At 35.9% G+C, this 22,682-nt stretch overlaps 1 protein-coding gene across 2 annotated transcripts in view; it reads right to left on the bottom strand.

The window, feature by feature from the left end:
- Positions 1-22,682, bottom strand: part of BRCA1 (BRCA1 DNA repair associated) — a 29,099-nt gene that overhangs the window by 3,404 nt on the left and 3,013 nt on the right. Inside the window, exons 4-19 of one of the 2 annotated variants that reach the window (XM_013951467.2) lie at positions 22,127-22,215; positions 20,982-21,127; positions 19,364-19,469; positions 18,339-18,384; positions 17,694-17,839; positions 13,804-17,178; positions 13,043-13,128; positions 11,347-11,521; positions 8,069-8,198; positions 7,738-7,904; positions 6,930-7,255; positions 4,490-4,577; positions 3,218-3,295; positions 2,706-2,746; positions 1,528-1,611; positions 1,069-1,123 (exon numbers count right to left, since the gene is read on the bottom strand). In XM_013951467.2, the coding sequence (XP_013806921.2) occupies positions 1,069-1,123; positions 1,528-1,611; positions 2,706-2,746; positions 3,218-3,295; positions 4,490-4,577; positions 6,930-7,255; positions 7,738-7,904; positions 8,069-8,198; positions 11,347-11,521; positions 13,043-13,128; positions 13,804-17,178; positions 17,694-17,839; positions 18,339-18,384; positions 19,364-19,469; positions 20,982-21,127; positions 22,127-22,215 (5,138 nt within the window). Of the gene's footprint in view, positions 1-1,068; positions 1,124-1,527; positions 1,612-2,705; positions 2,747-3,217; positions 3,296-4,489; positions 4,578-6,929; positions 7,256-7,737; positions 7,905-8,068; positions 8,199-11,346; positions 11,522-13,042; positions 13,129-13,803; positions 17,179-17,693; positions 17,840-18,338; positions 18,385-19,363; positions 19,470-20,981; positions 21,128-22,126; positions 22,216-22,682 lie in introns of those variants that run through there. The other variant, XM_067312170.1, reaches the window with a different exon arrangement.

Below are 22,682 nucleotides of genomic sequence, written 5' to 3'. Positions count from 1 at the left end.
ACAATTTATTTCTTCTTAAGGACGTAAGGCATGAAATTAAAATTGGAATCACAAGTTAGAACTATGATTATCGCTCATTAACAAAGGAACCAAAGTATTTAATTTCCATCAATTTGTTGAATTGATAGTGAAGAAAGTAAGCAAGTCTCTTAAGTAGAAGAGCCATAATTGATCATCACTACAGCAGGTGAAAGCACTGCATCCTCTGTAGTAATTATTGTAAATGTCAAGAGATGTGGGATAATTCACCCAGCCAAAAATGAAATTATATTGGATAAATCAGACAGTATCTGTTGTACAAAAAAGAATAAAGCAAAAAAGGGAAGAGAGGTACAAATATATTTAAATTAAAAAAAATTCTAGTTTAAAATTTCAAAATATCTACCCTTTATTCAATTTTAAACTAAAAAACAAAACAAACAAAAAAAACACCCCTAAAAAAAAAAAAGCTATCCTGCTCAGCTTTTCCCTTGCATTTAAACTACTGGTTTTGCTGTGTTTTGCTTTTATACATCTGCTGCTAGAGAAAGAAGATTACTCAGAGGATGTGTCAATTGCTAGAAAGACAATACTTAGGAACCTTTTACTAAGACAGAAAAAAACCTCCAAAAACTAGTGTTCAATAGCATATAAAACAATTATCAGACATCATGGTACTAATGTATTTTTCTTCATTTCTAGAGAATCAGAGTTAAATTAGATAAAAGGCCTTTTTTAAAAAACAAGAAAATTGGCAGAGCAATTCTATGATTAACCAAAATAAAATCAGAATTGGCAAAGTTTCCCACTAAAATTTAACAAAAGCATCAGTTATCTTTAAAAAGAAAAGAAAAAAAACCACACACCCCTGCTGAGGACATCCAAATATAAGAGAATACCATTGCTATCTAAGGGAGATAGAACTGGATAAAGCTGTACCTCATGTAGGTACTTTGAAAGTTTTTGTGTAAGAGAGGTACATGAGTATCCAAAAAAAAGGTCAAATGCAAAACTCTGGAGAATGCACACAATTCCCCTCCGAATATTTGTCATGCTGAGAGTTCATTCAATTCCAGCAAAATGACACACCTGTGGTCATATCAGTGAAAGGTCCATAGCAGCAGATCTCAAAGTCTTTAAAGATCTGAAGAACAAAGAACATGTTAACAGAGTACATATGGTACCTTTCCAGGACAACATTTAACATGCTGGCTCATTGCGCCTCTAGGACTGGTTATCAAGCTATCATTGTTGATTCACAAAGCATATCTGAAGCTTTCTGTAACTTACAAAACAAAAGAATCTTACCAACCTGCCCCCCACCCCCACCCCCTGCTGGTGTCCTATACTGATGTTATAAAAAGATATCATTCACTCTAAGCATAGAGAGTTACTTAAGGATTTTTATCCATGAAAGATGAGCTCTGTCAGCTCTGTACATATGGTGCAGCAGAGGAATCAGAAGAAGTTCCAGAAATTCAGCTAGCACAGCCTTTTATCTGAAACAGTTAAGGCAGGACAGAATTTTCCTCCCTGATACACTCATACCCTTTCAGTCAGAGATTGTCTAGCCCTCTTTGGGCCTTGGTGGTTTCTCCCATTGATCACATCTCCTCTAACTTCAAAGTTATCCTGAAACATAATAGCAACAAGCAATCAGAAGTCAGATTGAGAAGACTGTCCTGGTCAGAGCCCTGGATCAGAACAGAAAGAAGCTGTCAGATTTCAAAACTGGAAACGTTACAATTAAATGTGCATGGAAAAATAATCAAAAGGCTTTTCCAGAAAAATAATGGAATGCAGTAACCAGACTCCTGCAGCACTGGTCAATTTTTTGAAGAAACAAGTTATAGTCAATGCAGCAGACTGTCTAAAAGAAGTGGCATGCTCCAAGATTAAAATTAAATTATAGAGTAAAGTCTCATTTGATAGAAATTAAGTATCAGTACATAACCTCTAAACTTCATTTATTTAATTTTCAACAACTATTTTCTTTCAAGGCATTCATTTAGCATATAGATTAACAACAAATACATTGTTGCATTTGATAATTTCATATCTACATCTGTCTCAGTCAACTCCTTACTCTCCACTACTCTCTTGAAAGCTCCCTAAAAACTTTCATGCAGTCTAATCTTCTATAAGAATATAAAAACCAGCAGCATATTTTCAGTTTAGCTTGAAAAAAAAGTTTTGGTTTTCATTATAATAGGATCCTCTCCTCAGTGCTTCAAAGCAATATGGGAATGCTTTGCAAGACAATGCTAGCAGCTGTCCCATATTCTAGTATTTCCAGTTAATTCTGTCACAACTGCCCCCTTCCTCCCAGGGCATAGGAGGACCATCAATACTTAAACACTTAATATAGCTTTGTTCCAACCTAATTCCTTTAGGCAGACAATAGACATTTTCCTCTATGTTGTAACCTGTCAACAGCAGTAGAAAGTTTTTGAAAAATATGTCTATAAACTGTTCCAAAAATAAAGGAGAAACATTATGTCTTCAATAACACTGAATACCTATAGCCCACCGAACTATGGCTTTTGCTCCTAGCATTTGGTAAAACCAGGATCTCAGTTTTCACAGATGAATTTCTAACTAGCACAAACACCTCCCAGCTGCCATGTATTAAATGTTTAAACAATGTTTGAGACTACTAATAGGTCCATCGCTGTAACAACACCTTTTACACATTTGACATTTCACTGTTAAGATAAGAGACCTACCTCATCAAGTATTCTTCCTTCTTTAAAAGACTGAATTACCCCTAAACAAAAAGATCAGAACAGGGCAAGTCATTTTATCCAACAAAATTGTTCTTCCACTGCCAATAGTCTAGCTTCACTGACATATTAAATGCAAGGTATTTTGTATTAAGGGAAATAAATTATTTAACTGAATACTCTATGATGCATGAAAGTACTTAATGAATTTTTTTTAATCTTTCATAAATAATGCTAATTCTGCATTAACCAATACCATGCAGCTCAAATGTTTAAATTAGGAGGGGGAGAGGAACAACCAAATACAGCTATTTGAAAGCAGAAAAAGTATTCAGAGGAGAAATAAGCTTGATGTTGCTGTTAACGATTTAAGTATTTAGATGAAGCTGCAAAACATCAGATGCCAGCATATTCAAGACATCAAAAGATACAGTGCTGTTTTTTTCTGGAACAAGCGAAGAGCATTTATGGTAGAAGGGCTGAGATCAGTTTGCTCCAAGAAAAGTTATACTTACACTGATAACTAACTACCCATTTTCTTCCTGCAATACCCAGAAAATACTTCAATGTCCGTTCACACACCAGATCCATATCTGCAGAGCAAACAAGTATATGGAGATTTCTTTCAGTTTTGCCATTAATGAAAAACTGTTCAGATGATTCGCACCTAAATGCAAAACCCTTTTTGTTAAGTGCAACAGCTAAATACCCGAGCCATCTACGGAAAGGCTGAGAAATTCCAGTGCCCTAACATTCCCCTCCCAAGTCTGCTAAATGCCATTTGTATGAAGATAGCACAGTCTGTCTCTCCAAAACATATGGACAGGGTGTTTATGATAGGCTTCTTGAAGACAAAAATTGAGTCCATAGATTTGGAGTGAGAAGATTTTCTGGCTCCCTTTCTACTTTAGTTTTCAAAAGCAAGAAAGGCTCGTGTGATAGATCATATCCAAGCATGCATCATCTAGAAGTGCTTCTATAAGCAAGACACAAGCCGAGTATATAGCACATCCAATCCCAGACCTGGCAAAAGAAAAAAGAAAAAAAGAAAAAAAACCCTTTTGTTCAAAAGCTAATGATATATTCAATAATGAGCTTAAATATAACCTATGCTTAGACATATCAACTCAGTTTCTTCAAACTTTTAATAATAGGATTCATGAGTCCTAAAAAGAACACAAAACAATTTAAGTATCTTAAACATGCAAATAATTGTTACAGTGAAATTGTAGTGCTGCTTTGTTTCTATGGAAGCATGCCTGCCCTATCAGTTACCATTAGAAGTACACATACAATTAAGCTCCATTTTTATCTTCTATTACAGACCATTGTTTCTTTTCAAAATTTAAAAGAAAATGGCATTTACAATCCCTGCAATGGGTTAGGAACCTAAGGCAGCATTCTGTTTTCAGAATGTCTGTATCCTATTTTTTCAGGAACTGTGTTGCTTTCCTTGTGGTTCTTTCTGAATGACTTGATGTTAACTTGCTGTTAACACCTGAAAACCATGAGCAAACAGCTGGAGAAATAACCATTACTTAATGTTAACTTCAAACCACACAAGGAAGCAAAACACACACTCACCCTGATTCTGTGAAATGGAATAAGAGATTTGTGTTCCCAAGTTTAAACAAAAAATCCTGATAAAGAAAAAAAACAATGAATCCCTTCTCCTAATCAGACTATTTAAACTATATTGCTGAATTGTCTGCTTGTTGGTTAGCCCAGAGTTAATTATTTTATATGGCCTGTAAATACGGGTTTTGTTCACACATCTCCCAACAAACCTGTTTTCATGATGACATGGGTTGTTCCTTCAGTAATGTGATTAGATAAAGTGCTCTGAGTTTTTCTGGCAAACTTCTGGACCACCAACTGAAAAATAGTTAAAAAAAATTAATAGTTAGCAGAACAGATTTGAAAAAAATTCAGTTTATGAGAGTATAACATAAGGTAGTTATGTTAAAGTAATGGTCTTATTTGTGGCCAGCACACAGAATGTACATTTCTGTTACAGATACAGTAGAATCACTAATTTTGACAGCCTTCAGCAGGCTAAGGTAAAGAAGAGATCTCATTAGTCAATAGCCTAAGAACCAAAGAAGTCATATCCTCCTGGAAATGCGTCTTAGAAACAGGTTCAAGCTACTGATGGTCACAGAACAGGAAAATATGAAAGATCAGTAATATGACTGTCTACGTGAAGCTTGCAACTAAGACACCTGTTGTTGATAACTGGATGGTCTTTTCTCAGCAACAAATAAAATTAACAGTCAGATAGCAAAGGCATTAACCATGCAGCTCGTTGGTCCAGCACCATTTACCAACCAATATCAACTGATTACAACTTCATTGGCCCCACATGGCTTCCACTAAGGAATAAAACTTGTACTAAAGTTTCTACAATATAAAACATACTATAACCAAACTGTTTTATTCTCATGTTGCTTTAAGCAGAAGGCCACATGATTCAAGAAATACTAAACTACAATGACTAATGATATATACTACCTCTACCAGCATCATTAGCAATTCAGGACTGATTAATTACTGAAATCCTCACTATGGAGCAGAGTTTGGATAAAGCAGCAACAGCTGAGATCAGCCTAATGCAAGTTTCAGAGTTTATTATGTGTAATATTATGAAAGCTGCTGACAAATATAAGTTTAACATGTTTTAACACATTTTAATACACAAAAAGGTTTTCAAAGTTATTTCCTTTTTAGTTAAATCAGCTGTGCATGCCATTTGTGCAGCTTAAAGCTAGCACACACAGCTAAATATTTATTTTTTGTTTCTGAACAGCCAAGCAATGAAACACTGAACAAAAAAATTTCTGTATAGCTGAATTTTTAGTAGTTATTAATAGTGATGTTATTCCTTAACAGAAGATGGTTGACAAAAAACGAAAAGTGTAGGAAGGCATTTTTCTCCATTCTCATGCACAATAGTGGCCATCAGACCACAGAATACTGTATGCAAATAACTGAGGAGAGTGCAGATCAATCAATCCCTTGTGATTACATTCTTAAGGCAAGTAAACTTTAGAGAAAAGGACTGTAATGCCTAGCATTCCAAGTAGTAGTATCACCAGGTTTTTGCAGAGATTGTGTAAATAAGCTGTGACATGTGATTTTACCCAAGAGAGAACTAATTCCAAAAGTCAACTGGATGACTTACTACAAATTTAAGCAGCACTGCTTTACACCATTTGTTCTGAATAAAGCACAAAATATGAAGCAACTGAAACAGCATGATATTATGAAGGTGATATCTAAAGTTCTTCTGACCTGTATATGCATCTCACTTTAGACTGAGAAGTGCAGGCCTTACAGCATTCATTTGCCATGGCAGAAAATACACCACCAAAAGCCACTAACTGTTAGACTGCAGTCTATTTTTTAAAATGCATTTACCAAATTATTTCAGCCAGGGATATCCAAATCTGGATAGGTAACAGAGTAGCTTAACTGGTTGCCTGGTAAGAGGAAAAAAAACAAAAAACAAAACCACCCACACATTTAATTATCCCATAGCTGACATGCTGACTTTTACTAGGAGGCTGTCACATTGTAAAACCATCATACTTCAGCAGACTCTGTGCAGAAAACATGCATCTTTATTCAAGATGACATGTGAACGCACGCTTAAAGGTTATCATGTGCTGAAGTCCCCAGTCAATGAGACTTCCTTATGCATGTTTTTGTTCAGGAAAACATTTAAGTTATTAACACAAATATTTTCAGGTCTTTAGAGTGTTCTGAATAGAGAGGGTCTGGACTGGAACAAGGAATGTGGCAATGTCAAGATAGAATTATACCAGAAAGGTATGGAAGAGTGAACATTTGCATTCTATGGATGTCTGTTATTTTCAAGAATTCAGAAATAGCAAACCCATTCGAAAATTAGAAAAAAAACAGGGCTTTCTAGAAAGAAGGTCCCCTTGCTTTGGAATAATGCATTTTTTTCCCCCTAGTCTCTATACAGCCATTTAAAAAGTTCAAACTTTATTAAGCTTAATAATGCCATTTATAGACAGCATTCTTCATATTTCAGGAGAGAAAAAAAAAAGTCTAATTTGAGTTGCTGTATTACTGATCTATAATTCCTGTAAGATTAGTTTCTACTTAGATCTCTCTATGCTGAGGCTAAACGTTTCTTCAGGACTATAGTAGTCATCAGGCATGACTAACACGAGATCTCTAAAAATTCTGAAATATACTTACATGTTCACTTCGATTCAGACCCGATGCCACAATTGACATTTCACGCCTGTTAGTCACAACTGGACTTGTAGCATTTTCTTTCCCAGCTGTATTGTGCAGAACAGATGTAGGAAAACACACACTTCTCCCCTGTTTACATCCTTGATTACAGCTTCTATTAGCATTCTGAGCTACAGCAGAACTATTTGTTGCTTCTGCAGTTTGAGGGTGGAGAAGCCTTATGGAGGAGGAAGAGCTGTTTGGACTCCTGCTCACATTTCCACAGAGATCTGGTAAGACAGATGCACTGTTTCGCTTGGCCCCAGATTTCTCGTCAGCTGCATTTTCTGAAGGAAGAGAGGAATCACTCCTTGAAACAGTTTCATGCTACTTGTAGTCATGTTGGAAGACTGTTGCTCCACTTTTCACGTTTACATGATGCAGTCATTTCCTCTGCTTATTTGTTTACAGCTTCACCTTTGCCTCTGTCATTACTTTTTTCCTGATCTATAGCTGAGATACTAGAATGCTGTGAAACTCTGTTAGCAGCATAACCTGCAAGAAGCACTGATTTATATGCAAGACAAACAATAACTTCCATTACTGTGAAAATATTGTCTAACCCCATCCTGTTGGCAGCCATACATTTAAACAGCTAGGTGATCAAACAAAAACAATCAAAAAGTAGCATCTTTTTAAATTGATGAGGAATATATAAATTCACAAGAAAAATTTTTTTATCTTGCTGGTATGTAAAACATATCAACAACATGGGAAAAAAGGAAACCCCCCCCCCCCCAAATTGTATTAAATCCCTCTTAAATGTTACCTGATTCAAGCTGACACTGGCTACGCTCTTTCACTGCTTCTGGCAGGGTTTTCTTCTCTTGAAAAGGAGCTTTGTTCTTCAGAACACTGTCACACTGAAGGCCTTTCTCGAGATCTGGTCTCTTTAACAAGCAAGATTTAGGAGAGGGAAGCAATAGTACTGGAGACCTTGAGAGAGAAAAATTAGTTGTCAATTCTTTTTACTCTTCTAAGTATTAGAAGACTATAGCAACAGCTAAGTTCATGCAATTTCTCAAAACCTGAGAGAAATTTGTTTCAAAATTTTTCTTTTTTCTAATACAAGACAAGAAATAAAAACAAAAAGCATTTACCCTTCTTCTAGCTCTTTGATTTTAATGTTGGAAGAATCACTTGACTTAACATGGAAATCATCAGGTGAAAATCCCTTTGAACTGCTGCATTTGTGAATTGCAAAATTTACTTTTGAGGTTGACTCTGTCCCTTTAAAAAAGAAGAATAGTTCTTAAACAAGCAAAATAAAAGCAATTGTTCTTAACTGTTTCTTCAGATGAGAATTTGAGATTCAAGGATTATAGTCCTGATCATGAAAAATGCAACTATATTAATTTGACTACTGTAAAAGTTATGTCTTCAAAACTATAAAAAACAAGTGTCCCCTAATGAAAATCTACACAAAATACTATGCTATTGAAACATGGCTAACAACTACATTTTATTTCACCTATTAAATCATTTACAAAACCAAGACGTCAGCTGATGTATTAGTTGGAAAAGAGCAGCATATCAAATAGGCCAAAGGCAAAATTATACTATTCGTGCAGTTTATTTATGAATCTACTCAACACTTTACCATATCTTTGTTCACAAGCAGTAGAAAGGCAAATATTTAATAGCTGAAAGAGGCTTGTAATTTTTAAACAAATCATCAATAACTGTAATCCTTTAAGCTTTTACAGGTCTGAAATCCATATTCTAACATAACAATGTAAACAAGTACTGTTTTAATTAAATTGTTTTAAGTAATTTTCCAGTCTGAAAGAAACTAATCATTGATTTGCTGACTTAATCCTCAAACATTCTATTTATAGCAGAAAATTGTTATGAATTCGGCTTTTGGGATTTAGAAATGTCACAGGCATTTCAATTTACTCTACAAAATAACAGGATATTCCCAAACTGCAGTAAGGTTCAATGGCATGCAATTCAACCACCCTAATTAACTAAACCCAGATTATAACCAGTCTCCTGGTATTAAATATACCATTAAAGTTTTATCTTTTGGATATCTTCAGAAGTTAAGATAGAAGGATGAAAACACACTGCAACTGTTAAGTCAGTAATGCAGAATCAGAAGATGATCACAGAGAATTTCTTCCACAATAAGTGGTCTTACTTCCTGTTAGGAGCCCAAGCATCAAAGCAGCAGCCAGGGTAGGAAGATGCCTTTGTCTCAGATGTTTGAATTAATTGAAGGAACTACTATGCACCTTTCAAGGGTTTAGCCTCTTCACCTTTTCTTGGCTCCACCTTTTCCAAAAAAAAGTTTCTTTATGCAGACTTCACTGTTCCCCAGACAGGCAGTTAGCACCTTACTATTTACAGCACCAAACCAGTGCTTTCTAATATGTTGTTAGTACTAGGCCTCTATCCTTACTCCGTCATCTCTCTTCTGTCTTATGAACTCATCCAACCTTTCTCCAGCCTTGTGGCAACGAAGTCACAAGTTCATAGAACAAATGTAAAAGAATGTATACAGAAGCTTTCAGAACAGCATACAAGACTTAAGTCACTGTACTAAAGAACAAGATGAGAGAGTGAAGATGCTTACTAACAAAATTCGTAAACCTGAGTGTGTAAAATAAACTGAAATATGTATATTTTTTTTAGTTTAGTAGTTAAGAAGCAGTTGGTTACAGCTGTAAGAAAAAAAAAAAACGAAGAGAAATGCTATTAGTTAGTAGGAGCCCCTTTTAACTACAAGAACAGAATCCTCGTTTAAAAAAGAAGAGAGTCTACAGATGAGGTTGACCTTATCTAACGACACAAAACCATTAAGAACCAAGCCATACAAATTCTAAAGTCACGCTTTCTAAGCCTCAATGTATAAGGAACTACATGGTAACAAACCAGCAATTAGCTGAAACTTCAAATAAAAATCTTTGTACTGAACAGGAATGGCATGCTGCTGCATACTGCAAAAGGACTTCAGTCTTCAATGTCTAGTAAATGATCTAACCTGACATATAGAAAAAATACATCGAAGGAAACATATTTTAAATCACTACCATGGCAACAGAGCCTATTGTTTTTCATGCACAAGCTTCTCAGTGACGACAAAAACTAACTTATTAACATACAAACAGCAGAGCCATTTGTATAGCTGCACCATACTGGCTGACAAACAATTTCAGTTTTAATTTCTTAAGGCTGAGGTTAAGTCTAAAGGTCTCATACATCACACTGTACACCACCACCTTCCAGGAGACCAACAGGAAACTACAGGTTGTTTTGAGATATTTGACTAACCCACATGGCAGTGATGAAAACCCTTTGAATTTAGATAGAACAGGCTCCACAGTGAAAATCATACAGTGTAAAAGCATGATAAGATACAAAATGGTTTGAATTCCAGGATGTCCAGTTATTCTAGTTGCCCTCAGCAAATAAAGATAACTGACTGAAACAAGACCCTAAAAATAGAAAAACATTTTTTAGCAGCAAGGCAGATAGTAAAGCACTGGTGCAATCAATCTAAGTGTTCAAGAAGCATAACATCTTTAGATATCTTTACATCAGCGCTGGGTGACTTTCTAGAACACTGATCCTAGTTCAGCAGTGAACTTCTACACTTACTATCGGCTTTGTTCGAAGAATGCTCTATGCTCTGTCACGTAAAAGTTGTCAGACTAGTAATCTCAGTATTTCTTTCTCACCTTAACAAACAAAAGCATTAAATAAAGCCCTCTCACCACTGCTTACATAGCAGGCAGCAACTCACCCTATCCTCAGTATGCAATAAGCCTTTGGTGATTACTGAGGTATTCTTCAGCCTTTATATACTGTCTTATGCACTTTCCAATCAGCAAACTTGTGTTCAAGTCTTGTTCAGGGGATTTATGCCCCACTATAACTTTTTCTCTTCTTCTCTGTCAGCAGCCTGACCTGTACTGTATTACTTTTGACAGCCAACACATACCTAAACTCATTTCTGTGTTCTTTGATATGCTAAAGGACAATTTCTACTACAGCAATAGAAGGCCATATCCTTTCAGTTTAGCCGCTCTCCCAGCCCCTTACCCATTCCGGTGAAAGAAGACAGAGCGGAACTGGAATTGACAGAACAGCAACACGGATTAGTTCTGCCAAGCCACAAGGCCTACACAAAGCACTTATAAAATTAAACTGCATAATCTTACACAAATCTGGAACAGGGAAGTTTTTAGGCTATGTAGTGCATAAGTCATAAATAAAAAAAGATTTATCTCACTGAATAGCTGAACTTAGGTAAAATTCTGCTAATGCATTACTTTAAATCAACACTGCCATTTTTCATTTACCACAAATTGAACTAGGAATAGTCACATAGTTTTTAGTTAGAAAGCTAGAAAAGGTTCTCATTGCTATTTACCTCTTACTTGTCTCATCTGTTCTGTTCTGAGTGCTCCTTCACTACTAGAATGTGGCAGCTGCTTACATACGGGTGAAAATTCAGAGTCCTGACTTTCATGCTGCTTTAGCACTGCTTCAAGTACAGCCATTTCTTGCTGAAGTTTTTTTAGATTGTTTTGCATAGCATTCTTCTGCTGCAAAAGATACAAGATTATGTCAACATTAGCTAACTCATTTTTGAATTTTAGAATTATTTTCTGTAACAAATACTTGAAAATTATATACAACAAACTGATTTTGAATTAATTCTTTAACAAGTGTTTAGGAGGTAGTTTTTACTGTAATGAACACATGATATATCAAAAGAAAAAAGAAATGCACAGTCATTTTGCTGTTCAAATTATTTCAGTTTAGATTTACCATAGTTCAATCAATTACTGTCGGGGGGGGAGGGGGGAGAGGGAATGAACTTTGCCAAAAATTTCTTTCAAAGTCATTTTGCTCCAATTGCATTAGCCAGTTAATATAAAAATGAATAGTGAGCATCAAGTATTGAGCCCCTGCACTTTCCATCATTATTGAAAGTCCTGAAGACGGTTTAAATAGAATAAAGTATTTCATCCTACTCTCCTTATCTCTGAAAACTACAGTACTCTACTAAAAAACATGCACTGTACCTTCTCATAAGAGCTGGGGGTTCAGAGTATCCTTTTAAAAACCTAAAGTGTTCACTATACTGAATAAAGTGGTTTCTACAGCACAGAACACTACATTTCTAGCTCCAGCACTGACACCATGTGGAACTTTCTTGTTACTGAATCAATGCAAAAACAAACAACCCACCAAACAGAAAAAAAATTCATACTGACATTATTCTATTCAACCCAGACAAATCCTAGAATCTCTATCAATTAAGCTACTTCAGGAAGCAATGCTCTGCAAATTGACCACATTCTGCACTGATGTAGTACAGAAGAACTACCCATAAAGGAGGAAGATGTAGTTCAGTCTTCTCTGAAATGCATAAAATCCCATCAGAATATAAACTGTGAAGAGAGAGAGATTTAGGATAAGACCTGCCTGTACGTTCCGGAAGACCAAGGAAAAAAATATCAATCAGCTAATACATAAAGTCAGGCCATTGAACAGCTGTCAGAAAATTAATATCATAGACAAGATAATGTGCTAGACAGAGACCTTCCATTGGATACCACTTGTTGGGTCTTATAGATATACTATTCTAGTATAGAATGGTTTGATTTAATCAGAAGGTAAGACTTCATGCTTCTAAACATAATAATGTTGGAAATCCAGTCCTTACCACAAATAGTTATAAATTCCCATCAGTTAAACCTATAAATATAGGAAGCACAGGTTTCCAGCATCAGTGAAGCATGGCGATTAAGTTCATTAATAAACAAGTCCCACAATTAAACATCATAATCAAAACCACGGAACAAAATATGGCCATCAGAATGTGATGTTAGCATGGAAGACAAAGTTGGACAAGTAACACAGAAGCAGTTCTATAGTTCTTGATTAATAACACCTTCGGAAGTAACCTAGCTACAGAAGGAATGATGCTGAAAGCAGTTTCCCACTGTGTTGACTTCACAGCTTTTGTGTGCTTGCCTATATCCTAGAATCCAAACCGGCAAATCATACTGAGAAGGTACATTAAGTACTTTTAGAATTTAGTGCATGAACTCACTTACCTGTGTAGTAAGGATTTCAGCCTGAGAGAATGGTCCAGACGAATCCTCTACATGACTTGTTTCACTATCATATCCGGATGCTTCACCTTGAAGGAGGCATAAGAAAATCTGAAAGTTAGTTAAAGAAAGACAGAAAACAAACAAACATTACCAACAGTTTCTCTTACCGCACAGCTCATTTAGCCAACTGTTAGCTATAAAAATAAGATTTCAAAAGTTTCAATAACACTTAAGTTAAAAGCACAGCTCTACTTCAAGTGAGCATTTTAAAGAATACCATGTCACACATACAACAAAGTAAATGGAACTCAAGGTAAGTGTTTCAAGAGTGATGAAAGAGTCCTAAGAATTTATGAGAGTCATAAGTTTGAAATAAGCACTACAGAATTCTACAGCCAAATATATTTTGAAAACATAATCTGGGAAAATAGCTTAAGTAGGCTCTATGAAACTTCGCCGACAGACCCAAATATGACATTGCAACAAGAAAACCAGCCTTTCACTCAAAAATTAGCTTCCATCAGATATACTCAACCTGACCTCCAGTGCCCCATTTATTCATTTTTGCTCTGAACAAAGAAAACTAGGGAAACTTAACTTTTAGGAAATAAACCATTGAGGGGTTTTGCTTAGATCCGATACATTTCTTTACAAGAGCAAGCACCATTTAAAAGCAGAACAAAGTTCCCATATAATTACCAAGAGCTTAAGTACAATGACATTACAAACACAGCAGCAGAGATAAAAATCTTGTTTTGTACCTAGGTTTGCTCCCATGTTTGGGTCTTCTTGGTATTCATCTTTCAAGTTAGTTTTTCTTTTCTTCAGCCCTCCATTACAACTTTGAAAAGTTTCTTTATTGTCATTCTGATTGCTCATTTGTTTGGATGCAAGAACTAGCGTTAAAGGCTTCTTCAGTTCTTGTGCTCCATCAACTGACTCTTCAGACAAGTTGGACTGGGAAGAAAATAAGTTAACAGAACATTCTGATTCCTGGCTTGGAGAAACACACCCAGTACTTAGGGCAGCTCCTGGTGTTTTCTGCATACTACGGTCATTATGACTTCCACTGTGAGGCAATGTGCTGGGATTTACTGAAGAGCCTACCACAGATGTCATCTGTTTATTGAACTGCAAAGGCGTGCTTGCTGATTTGCCAAATATTAATGCCTGAAAACATGGTAAATTTTCATCCTCACTAGATTCTTCCTCTGAAGATTGAAGCTTCTGCACTCTTCTTCGAGATCTCTGAATACCTTGAGATATAGGCGTAGAATTTACACTTCTACCATCCAGTTCTTTTACCAGGGCACTGTCACTTCTTTTAACGAACACAGCAGATCTCTCTTTCCTATCAGTTTCACAAAAGCTGCTGTTCTCTTCAATATCATCATCAGAGCATAGTAAGCCATCAGGGGTTTCAGACAGGCCTGGAAAATCAGTACTAACTTTAAGAGGATGTTCTAGAGCCTCTGAAATTAAACACTCAGGCATCCCTATGCTGGCAGTTTGCGTTGCTTGTTCTTCATTGCTCTTTGCTTGTTTTCTTTCTCTTATGCCATCTTTCTTTTCCATGTCTTTGCAGTTAAATTCAGCAGGACTTTGCTGACAAACTGTAGAACAAACCATTGATGGCTGAAAATGTAATAATGGTCCTTTGCCTTCATCAACTTCAGCATTTTCTGCTTGATTACTTTCTGAACTGAAGCCTATTTCATTAACTGTGTTTATTCTTTGGAAAACATGCTCTTCTGTATTACTCTGATCACTTTGGCCTTTATTACTTTCGAATGGATTCTGACTTAGCTCACTTTCTATCACTGTGTCAGCTGACACTGTCTTATTATTTGCCTGCTCTCTTTTTTGCTGTTCATTTTTATTCTCAACCACAGTACCACCTATTCTTATTGGTGATGTCAGATTCCCTTGATCTGCAACCTGTGAAACATTTTCTCGATGTTCCCCAGTGTGCATACGTTCAGTGTTACTGACAAAGCAAGACACAGGACTAACACAAACAGATTCATAGGTCTTAAGCTTTTCTTTCTCACAAACCCTATTCAAGCTTTCAGAAGCTGTTTTCTCTACTTGCAAGTTTTCAGTTTTTAAATATTTGCTATGCTTATTTTCTACCTGATCAGCACATGATATCTTTAAAGTTTCAGAAGCAGCATCTTCTATTACGCATGCCTTCATGGGACTAGGATAAAGGGTAAATGATAGTCGTTTTGAATGCCTAAATATATTTCGCAGATACTGTGTGTCTAATTCACTATCTTCAGCTTCCTTGGTCAGTTCCAAAACATTTTCAGTCATTAGTGATTTTTCATTTCTAAAGTCCTCTGGAACATTATCTGTATAGTGTCCATTGTCCTGAGGAAAAGTAGTACATGCTTCAGTTGCCTTCTCTTTGGTCACCTGGGAAGCAGTTTGCACAGCATTCACTGAAGGAGGCCCAAGGAGGAAAGGGCTACCTAGTATTTCACCTTCTTGAGAGTCTGTATCAGGTACAACAGAACCAAAATTTGAATGCTGACATGAAGATGTAGGATTGAAGGGACTTTTTCCAGTGTTTGCAGTGTCAGATGAATTCTTTAGACTAATCTGTATTTCATCAGCTTCCAGTTCAGCACTCTTCAGATTAGTGGCTGGCCTATAACTCAGTATATCCTGCTGCTCACCCAGGTCTTTGCATTCAGAAGAATGAACCAACACATTCCTTTGCACACCAGAGAAAGACCCTCCACTTCTGCTGTCATACTTTCCTGCTCCCTCAGTTAGTATCCTTCTTTTTCCTGTTTCTTTTGTCATTTCTTCAGCAAGTAACTGAAGTCTTCTGCTGCGCCTGACTTGTCTGTGCTCAGAATCAACTTTTCTTGGCTCTTCACTGCTTGGATAGCTATCAATCTGTGGCTCAGCTGGATCAGGGGAGCCTGAGTTTCTACCAACTACTAATTGTAGAGCATGCATAGCTCTAGTCGAATGTCTGCATTTTTTTGCTAAAGAACTTCTTGTTTTTTTAGTGCTCTTCTGATCACAGTTATTTGGTTCTAGCGCTCCATTGGATTCACCAGTCACTTCTTCAGTAGCATTTTTCCATATGGATTCTCCTTCCCCAAGTTCTGCTAGTGTATTATCCTTTCTTTTCTCAGTCACAGAACTCTCATTAACAGCAGAATTTTCATCATGTTTTTTCTTTTCAGTCTCTCCAAGGCACCAGTTAACACTTTGAGGGCACCCATCTGCCTCTCCCAGATCTTTTTTCTTGATGAAGTACTCAGGTTGCAGGACACAGGCAGTCTTCCTTTTACGTTTTAGTTTGTCCATTGTAGAATTATTCAAGCATTTTTCATCAGCAGCCACATCTTCATTTTTTGCAGTAGGTAAAATCTCTCTCAAGATAATAGGGGGATTTGACTTCCTCTCTCTCTTGTATGTTTTTCCAAATATTTTGTCTTTGATGCTATCTGCTGCTGGTTTTGACAATTTCTTATTTTCTTCAATGACTGTAATTTCCATGCAGTTTACCATAAGGTTAGTCTTCTCTGAAATACAGGAATCTTTATCTGATAAATATGCATCTCCTTCAGCTGAAGTATCAGTTGCTTCAGCAGGACCATCCTGGGAAGAACCGGAAGACAGAATCTCATTGCTTTTTGAAAACCATTCATTGACTTTCTGAATGCTTCGCTTTAATCTCTTCCTAGAAACCTGATTCAGGGTATCACTGTGAAGCGTCTCTGGCTTCTCCAGAGGAGGTTCTTCTTCAGGAAGAGAATCATTCTCAGGTTCACACATTTCCACATCTTCCACACATTGCACAACAATATCTATTTCCTTGCTTTTATCCACCTTGCTCTCTGAGCTATCTTCTAAGTCAGACTCTTTGCTTTTACTATTGCATTGAGTTTGCTCTGCATCCATTTCTTCCATGTTTTTAAAGAAAGACGTGCCCCCCTTCCTCAAGGGGCTGGCATTACCCACTCTCTCACACTGCTCTGCAAGTAAGTCTGCAGAAAGAACATTTAAAGGAGAACTCTGGCATTCAGTCACATTCACTTGGCCAGGTTTGGCATGTTCAGTGATGTTCTGAGTGCTTTTCTTGCTCAAACCTTCCTTTAAGGAATCACTTTCACCTGAAGATGCAAAAGTATCGTAAATTATTAAGCACTATTTTAATGTACACAAGAATAATGACAAGCTTAACAGCATCTATTTTGTTTTAAAGAACTGTTCTTGTTATTGTCCCTCCAGCCCCAAAACATAGAATATTACACTGCACACAATTCTCCCTCTAGAGAAAGGAATAGAGAGCAAACTACATGACATATATTCATCCAACTCCTTGCATGAATTGCCAGACAGTGGTCACAAATATGTATTATGAGGGATAATATATTGGCCTAAGTAGGATAGAATTAGTTTTGCACTTGATCAAGTTATTTTTCCACTCAGTTTCTGTGCACAAAATGCCCATATTTTAAGTGTCTAGTCTACAGGCATAGTCTCGTACTACATTGTCACTAGCTGTAGGCATCAATAAAATTACAAGATACAGGACTGCAAAATAATGTGAAATCAAGATACTAGCTTAAGATCTTTCTGTCAAGTTTTCCTCTTGATCATTTTGTCACAGAAATAATGAACACACCTATGACATTTGGCAGAATTACTTCTTTGGCACGCAGCTTAACAGGCTGTATTTTGCAAGAATATTCATTCCCCTTCTCAGAACTCTTAAGTTCTTCTAGCTTTTCTTGAGATGAAAGCTGAAGCACTTCTTTGTCTCCTAACCTGCTGGAAAGGATTGTGAAGAAAGATCTAATTGCATTACAAGGCCAACCACAATTTGATATAATAGGAGATAATACTCGATTTTCCCTTTTTGCTCTTGGAAGTAGGTTTCAGAGAAACCAGATTGCTCAGTAAAGACAATCATGCAAAAATGGCACTTGCCACACCAGCTTCCCCAAGTTTCAGATCATTTCTTTAAAAGATCCCCCCCCACCTTCCTGCATTTAGTGTTTATTTTCTAAAGCATACTGAGTATTTTTTTCCTCTAGATGCTCCAACATCTATGCAAGTGACAAAACATTTAGAAAATAGCTTTAAAGCACATCATGTGACAAACTGAAGGGAGCCAGCTGCCCATTCTACCCTAATGCACTCAAAGTTAAAAATCATTTGAGAGCTTGGAGAATTCTATCAGTCCTTTGCTAAGAAACTAAAGCATAGGAATCAGAATCCTGAACTGTTGTCTTTAGAAAATATGAATTGCTTAGTTACCCTTACTTACCCAGTATTGCCTGCCTGTTTGAAAAGCTCTTCAGATGAATCAGAGCCTAAAAACAAATCAGCTGTTACTCTGGTTGGAAAGATTTGAGACAAATGACTTGTCGGATTCAATGTTTATTATCACAGGAACACATATGCTCGGTTCTTTCTAGGTATAGATGCTTTTAGCTTTTATCATGTGAAATCCAGTTCTGTACTGGTGATTAGACAAAATACCAGTATGGTATTTTATCCAATTATAGTGAATTCTATGTATAAGAATCATGTGGCTCCAGCATAAAACACTTTTTCCAGGCAGAGATGTTTTTAATACAGTGACTGGTAACAGAGAAAACTAAGAATTAACCTCTGTTTTCCTAATTTATACAGAAAACTGTTGCTAGTATTTAGAATTTAGAACTGGCAATCAGAGTGATAGATTGGAAGCTCTGTTTCAGATCCTTTGATTGATCTTGGCAGAAGCAAGAAGGAAAAAATATGAGGCAATGAATACTATCTGTAAAAAGGAGCAATACCTTTTTTGAAGGAACAGGGAGACCAAACTACACATAGCACCTATCCTGTTTCAAGTGGGAGTCCACACCAGATAAAGTCCAGACCAAATACAAAAAAGCCAAGTTAGACAGAAATGAAATATTCTTCTCTCATTCTCCATTAGATCTCTTTCTTACCTCTGGTTATTAAATAGAGTCTCAAGCCCTGGTGAACAAAGCTTAATATTCTTTAGAAAACACTGGGTATCATTAATTATAACAACTATAACTATCTTCATATCTATAAGCATCTTTTTTTTTTTGGGTCTTGTACATTGATGCTTAAATGTTTCCTATGGCAAGGTGTTACACAGCATAATAAACTCTGTAAAACCTTCAGTTTACAGGCTTTGACTTGTCCATGTATTTGTCCCTTTGTTCTCATTTTGGGAGTTAATTAGTGTTTATAAAAAACACTGAACTTCATCACCTTTCATTACTTTGCAAGTATTATAGAAAAGCTCAGCTGGTGTGTATCCACAGAAGCTCTTACCAAACTCTATATATATCCCTGTATCAGAGTCACATTTCTGGTTTCTGTTTCTCAAGGGACACCTTTTGACCCTGGTATCTGTAAGTTGTGGATCCGTGTTAGCTTCCTGCTGATAGAAGAATATAAAGGAATAGTTATTTATATCCATCATATATATGTTATAAAACTAATACATAACTAACACATACAATATACTATAATATATATGTATTATATATATGGGAGGGTGTAAAGACGACAGGGCCAGACCTTTCTTAGTTGTGCCCAGTGACAGGATGAGAGGCAATGGGCACAAACTGAAACACGGGAAATTCCACCTGAACATAAGAAAACAATTCTTTATTGTGAGAGTGAGTTGAACTCTGGAATAGGTTGCCCAGAGAGGTTATAGAATATCCATCCTTGGGGATATTCAAAACCCAACTGGACAAGTCCTGGGCAGTCTGCTCTAGCTGCCCCTGCTTGAGCAGGGGTGGACCATATGATCTCCCGAGGTCCCTTCCAACGTCAACTATTCTGTGATAACAGTAAGTTAATTTCAAAAATAAACTGTTATTATTCAAGTTACAGCAGGATGATACGTATGGACTAAAGGGAAGTATTTAAATTGGCAGCCTCTGTACAAAAATCCAGTACATGCATCCTACTGATATAAGTATTATAAGTTATATTTATCCTACTGATATAAGTAACAGAATATATTAATTGAAACAATTCATGTACATGCATTTAACAGCTCAAATTGTTTCCATTAATGGTTTTATATTTAACATTCTATTCGCATCCAGCAGATAAGACAAGAAGGTTTAACAATGCACCATGAACCACTAATACACAAAGCAATCACCCTCTGTTGGGAAATGTGGAAATGTCTTAAGAATTAAGACTTATATTCATGGTCTTACCACTAAAAAGAAAAAAAAAAAGGCTCTACCATTGCTTAGACTAGAAAGCTTTTAACTTTGCTAATAAAAAAGAATAGTTCTTAAACTGCACAGAATCAGCAATGGTACTCAAGTAGAAAAAGCCAACAATTTCATTGGAATATCAAACCTCAGAGATATAGAAAATACAGCTTTTCTCTTTTATTTCTGCATTTTATTTTCAAGCTTCTAAAAGGATGTTATAATTTCCGAAGGATATTATAATTTCCATGAACTTTGTTTTTAATAAGTTTTTTTTAAAAAAGGGGGGGAAAAAATATGTGTGTGTGTGTATATATATATATACACACACACACACACACACACACACACACACACACACACAATATATATGTTACCTTGCTATTAGTTATTTGACTACCTCATTAAACAAATAGTAAAGAAAAAGCTTTCAACCTTCATTTCAGTGAGAGGATATATTATGGCCATATTATCTTCTCTTTTAAAAAAAAATAAAGTCATTTTATGTGAACAGCTTTTTAAAGTAGGTTTCCAAAAGCAAGACAAGATATTCAGATGTCCCTGTCCAGGAGTCATACTCAAGTCAAATAGGGATCTGAAAGGAAGCCAGAAGAGAATCTCCTATTTCATTAATTTATTTATATATATTTACACACATTCCAAATAAAACACTAAGCAATACACAAAAGCAAACTGGGTAAAAGAAAGATTACCAAGGTACAATTTTCTTGTCCATTTTCTTTAGCTCTTTTTTTCCTGTTTCTGAAACCTCTACTTTGGATGATAGAACTTTCTTTACACAGGGCCTCAGCAGCATTGGCTTCTATGGATGTTTTAGAAAAGTGATGACTGTTTAGAACTGAAAAATGACAGTAGAAAAAAAATACAGAAGTATTTTCTTATACTGAGCATGACAGCAGGTATTATATATTCAGCAAATAGCCTTGTATAAAACCTATGTAACTAGCACATGTACAGTTAAAATGCATCACAGAAATCCTGAAAGACACTTGGCTAAGTTATGATTATATTATTATTGATCATATTACCAAGATTATTATTACACTAATGAAATAGTAAAGACTTTTTTTTGAAGAAGAAATTTTTTTTACAAGTTGCCTTGAAATATTAAGTAAAAGCCTGATCTTGTTAATTGACTTTCCCAACTAATTTTGCTTATATGGATAATCTGGCAGGAACAGGATCTAACACTAATGGTTTTAGAATGACTGAACAAGTTGGAAAAAATATTTGAAAAGAATTTCCAAAAGCCTTCAAAAAAAACTGAAGAAAGTCTAGTTTTTATAGCACAATTTCGTCCTTGCTATGAAAAACAAACTTTTTTTCCAAAATATAAACAAGCACGTCTGACTTGCCAATACTTTATACAAAGCACCGAATACTAGAAAGGATAAACATGCATTCCAAAAGAATACACTTGAATGAGATAAGTTAATACATGCTATTATAATACTCCCTAATTCAGGCTTTCTAGACCTGTAATTTTTTAAAAATTAAAGCTGCAAGATTGGGTGTAGTAACAAATCAAGAACAGATCTTTGCCACACAATTAGAGATTATCTGCTACACATTCAACCATATTTCAGGCACTGAAAATAAGATCAGAAGCTGGAGTCATCAAATGCACAGAAAAAACACTCAAGAAAGCTCAAGATGCTATTTGTAGGCACACTTAGGGAACTTTTAAGGGAACTTATGCTTCTAAATCCAAGAAAACACTTCAGATATTTCCTCCCATATGGCATTCTGCATAATGAGTAAGATACCAGGCAAATAATTATGATATAAATGCCAAAATCTTATTTCAAAAAGGAGCCAACACTCAAATAATACTTACACTTCACTCCCGTGTCAAGCTCAAAAGCATGGATCGTTTCCAACAATCCTTCAATTAGTTGCTTAAATCTGGAATTTTCCTGAAGACTTCTGAAATAACATCACTATATAAGATATCTCTAAGACAAAGCTATGGGTAAGCTACTAGTAGTTCTCCTAGAACTTAGACTAAACAAAAAAGGAATATAACTGCAAAGGGGAAGATGAGACAAAAAAATTGTTGCCAAGGAATATCAATACAATTCCCCCAAACAGCCATTACTACTGGAATTAAAACATTATCAACAGAAAGTGAAAATTTCATTGTATTTTTCCTCACGTAGCTTTAGCACAGAGGAACTCATTATAATGACTGAACAGCAACAATACAGTCTATACTTGACAGCACAAGCATTTGCTAAGAAAGGTGTCTCTACCTGCGATCACTGAAAAAAATTTATATTGAGGTAAGACACTAAAGAGTTTTAAACATGTAAATATTTTGTTTGATAATCATCCTTCGTTTGTTTTAATTTCCAGCTAAGACAGTTTTAGGACAATGAATCATATTTTCCTTA

This window comes from Apteryx mantelli, chromosome 28 (genome assembly GCF_036417845.1).
Source record: "Apteryx mantelli isolate bAptMan1 chromosome 28, bAptMan1.hap1, whole genome shotgun sequence".
NCBI classification, from domain to species: Eukaryota; Metazoa; Chordata; class Aves; order Apterygiformes; family Apterygidae; genus Apteryx; species Apteryx mantelli.
This window is presented reverse-complemented; position numbering and strand designations above follow the sequence as displayed.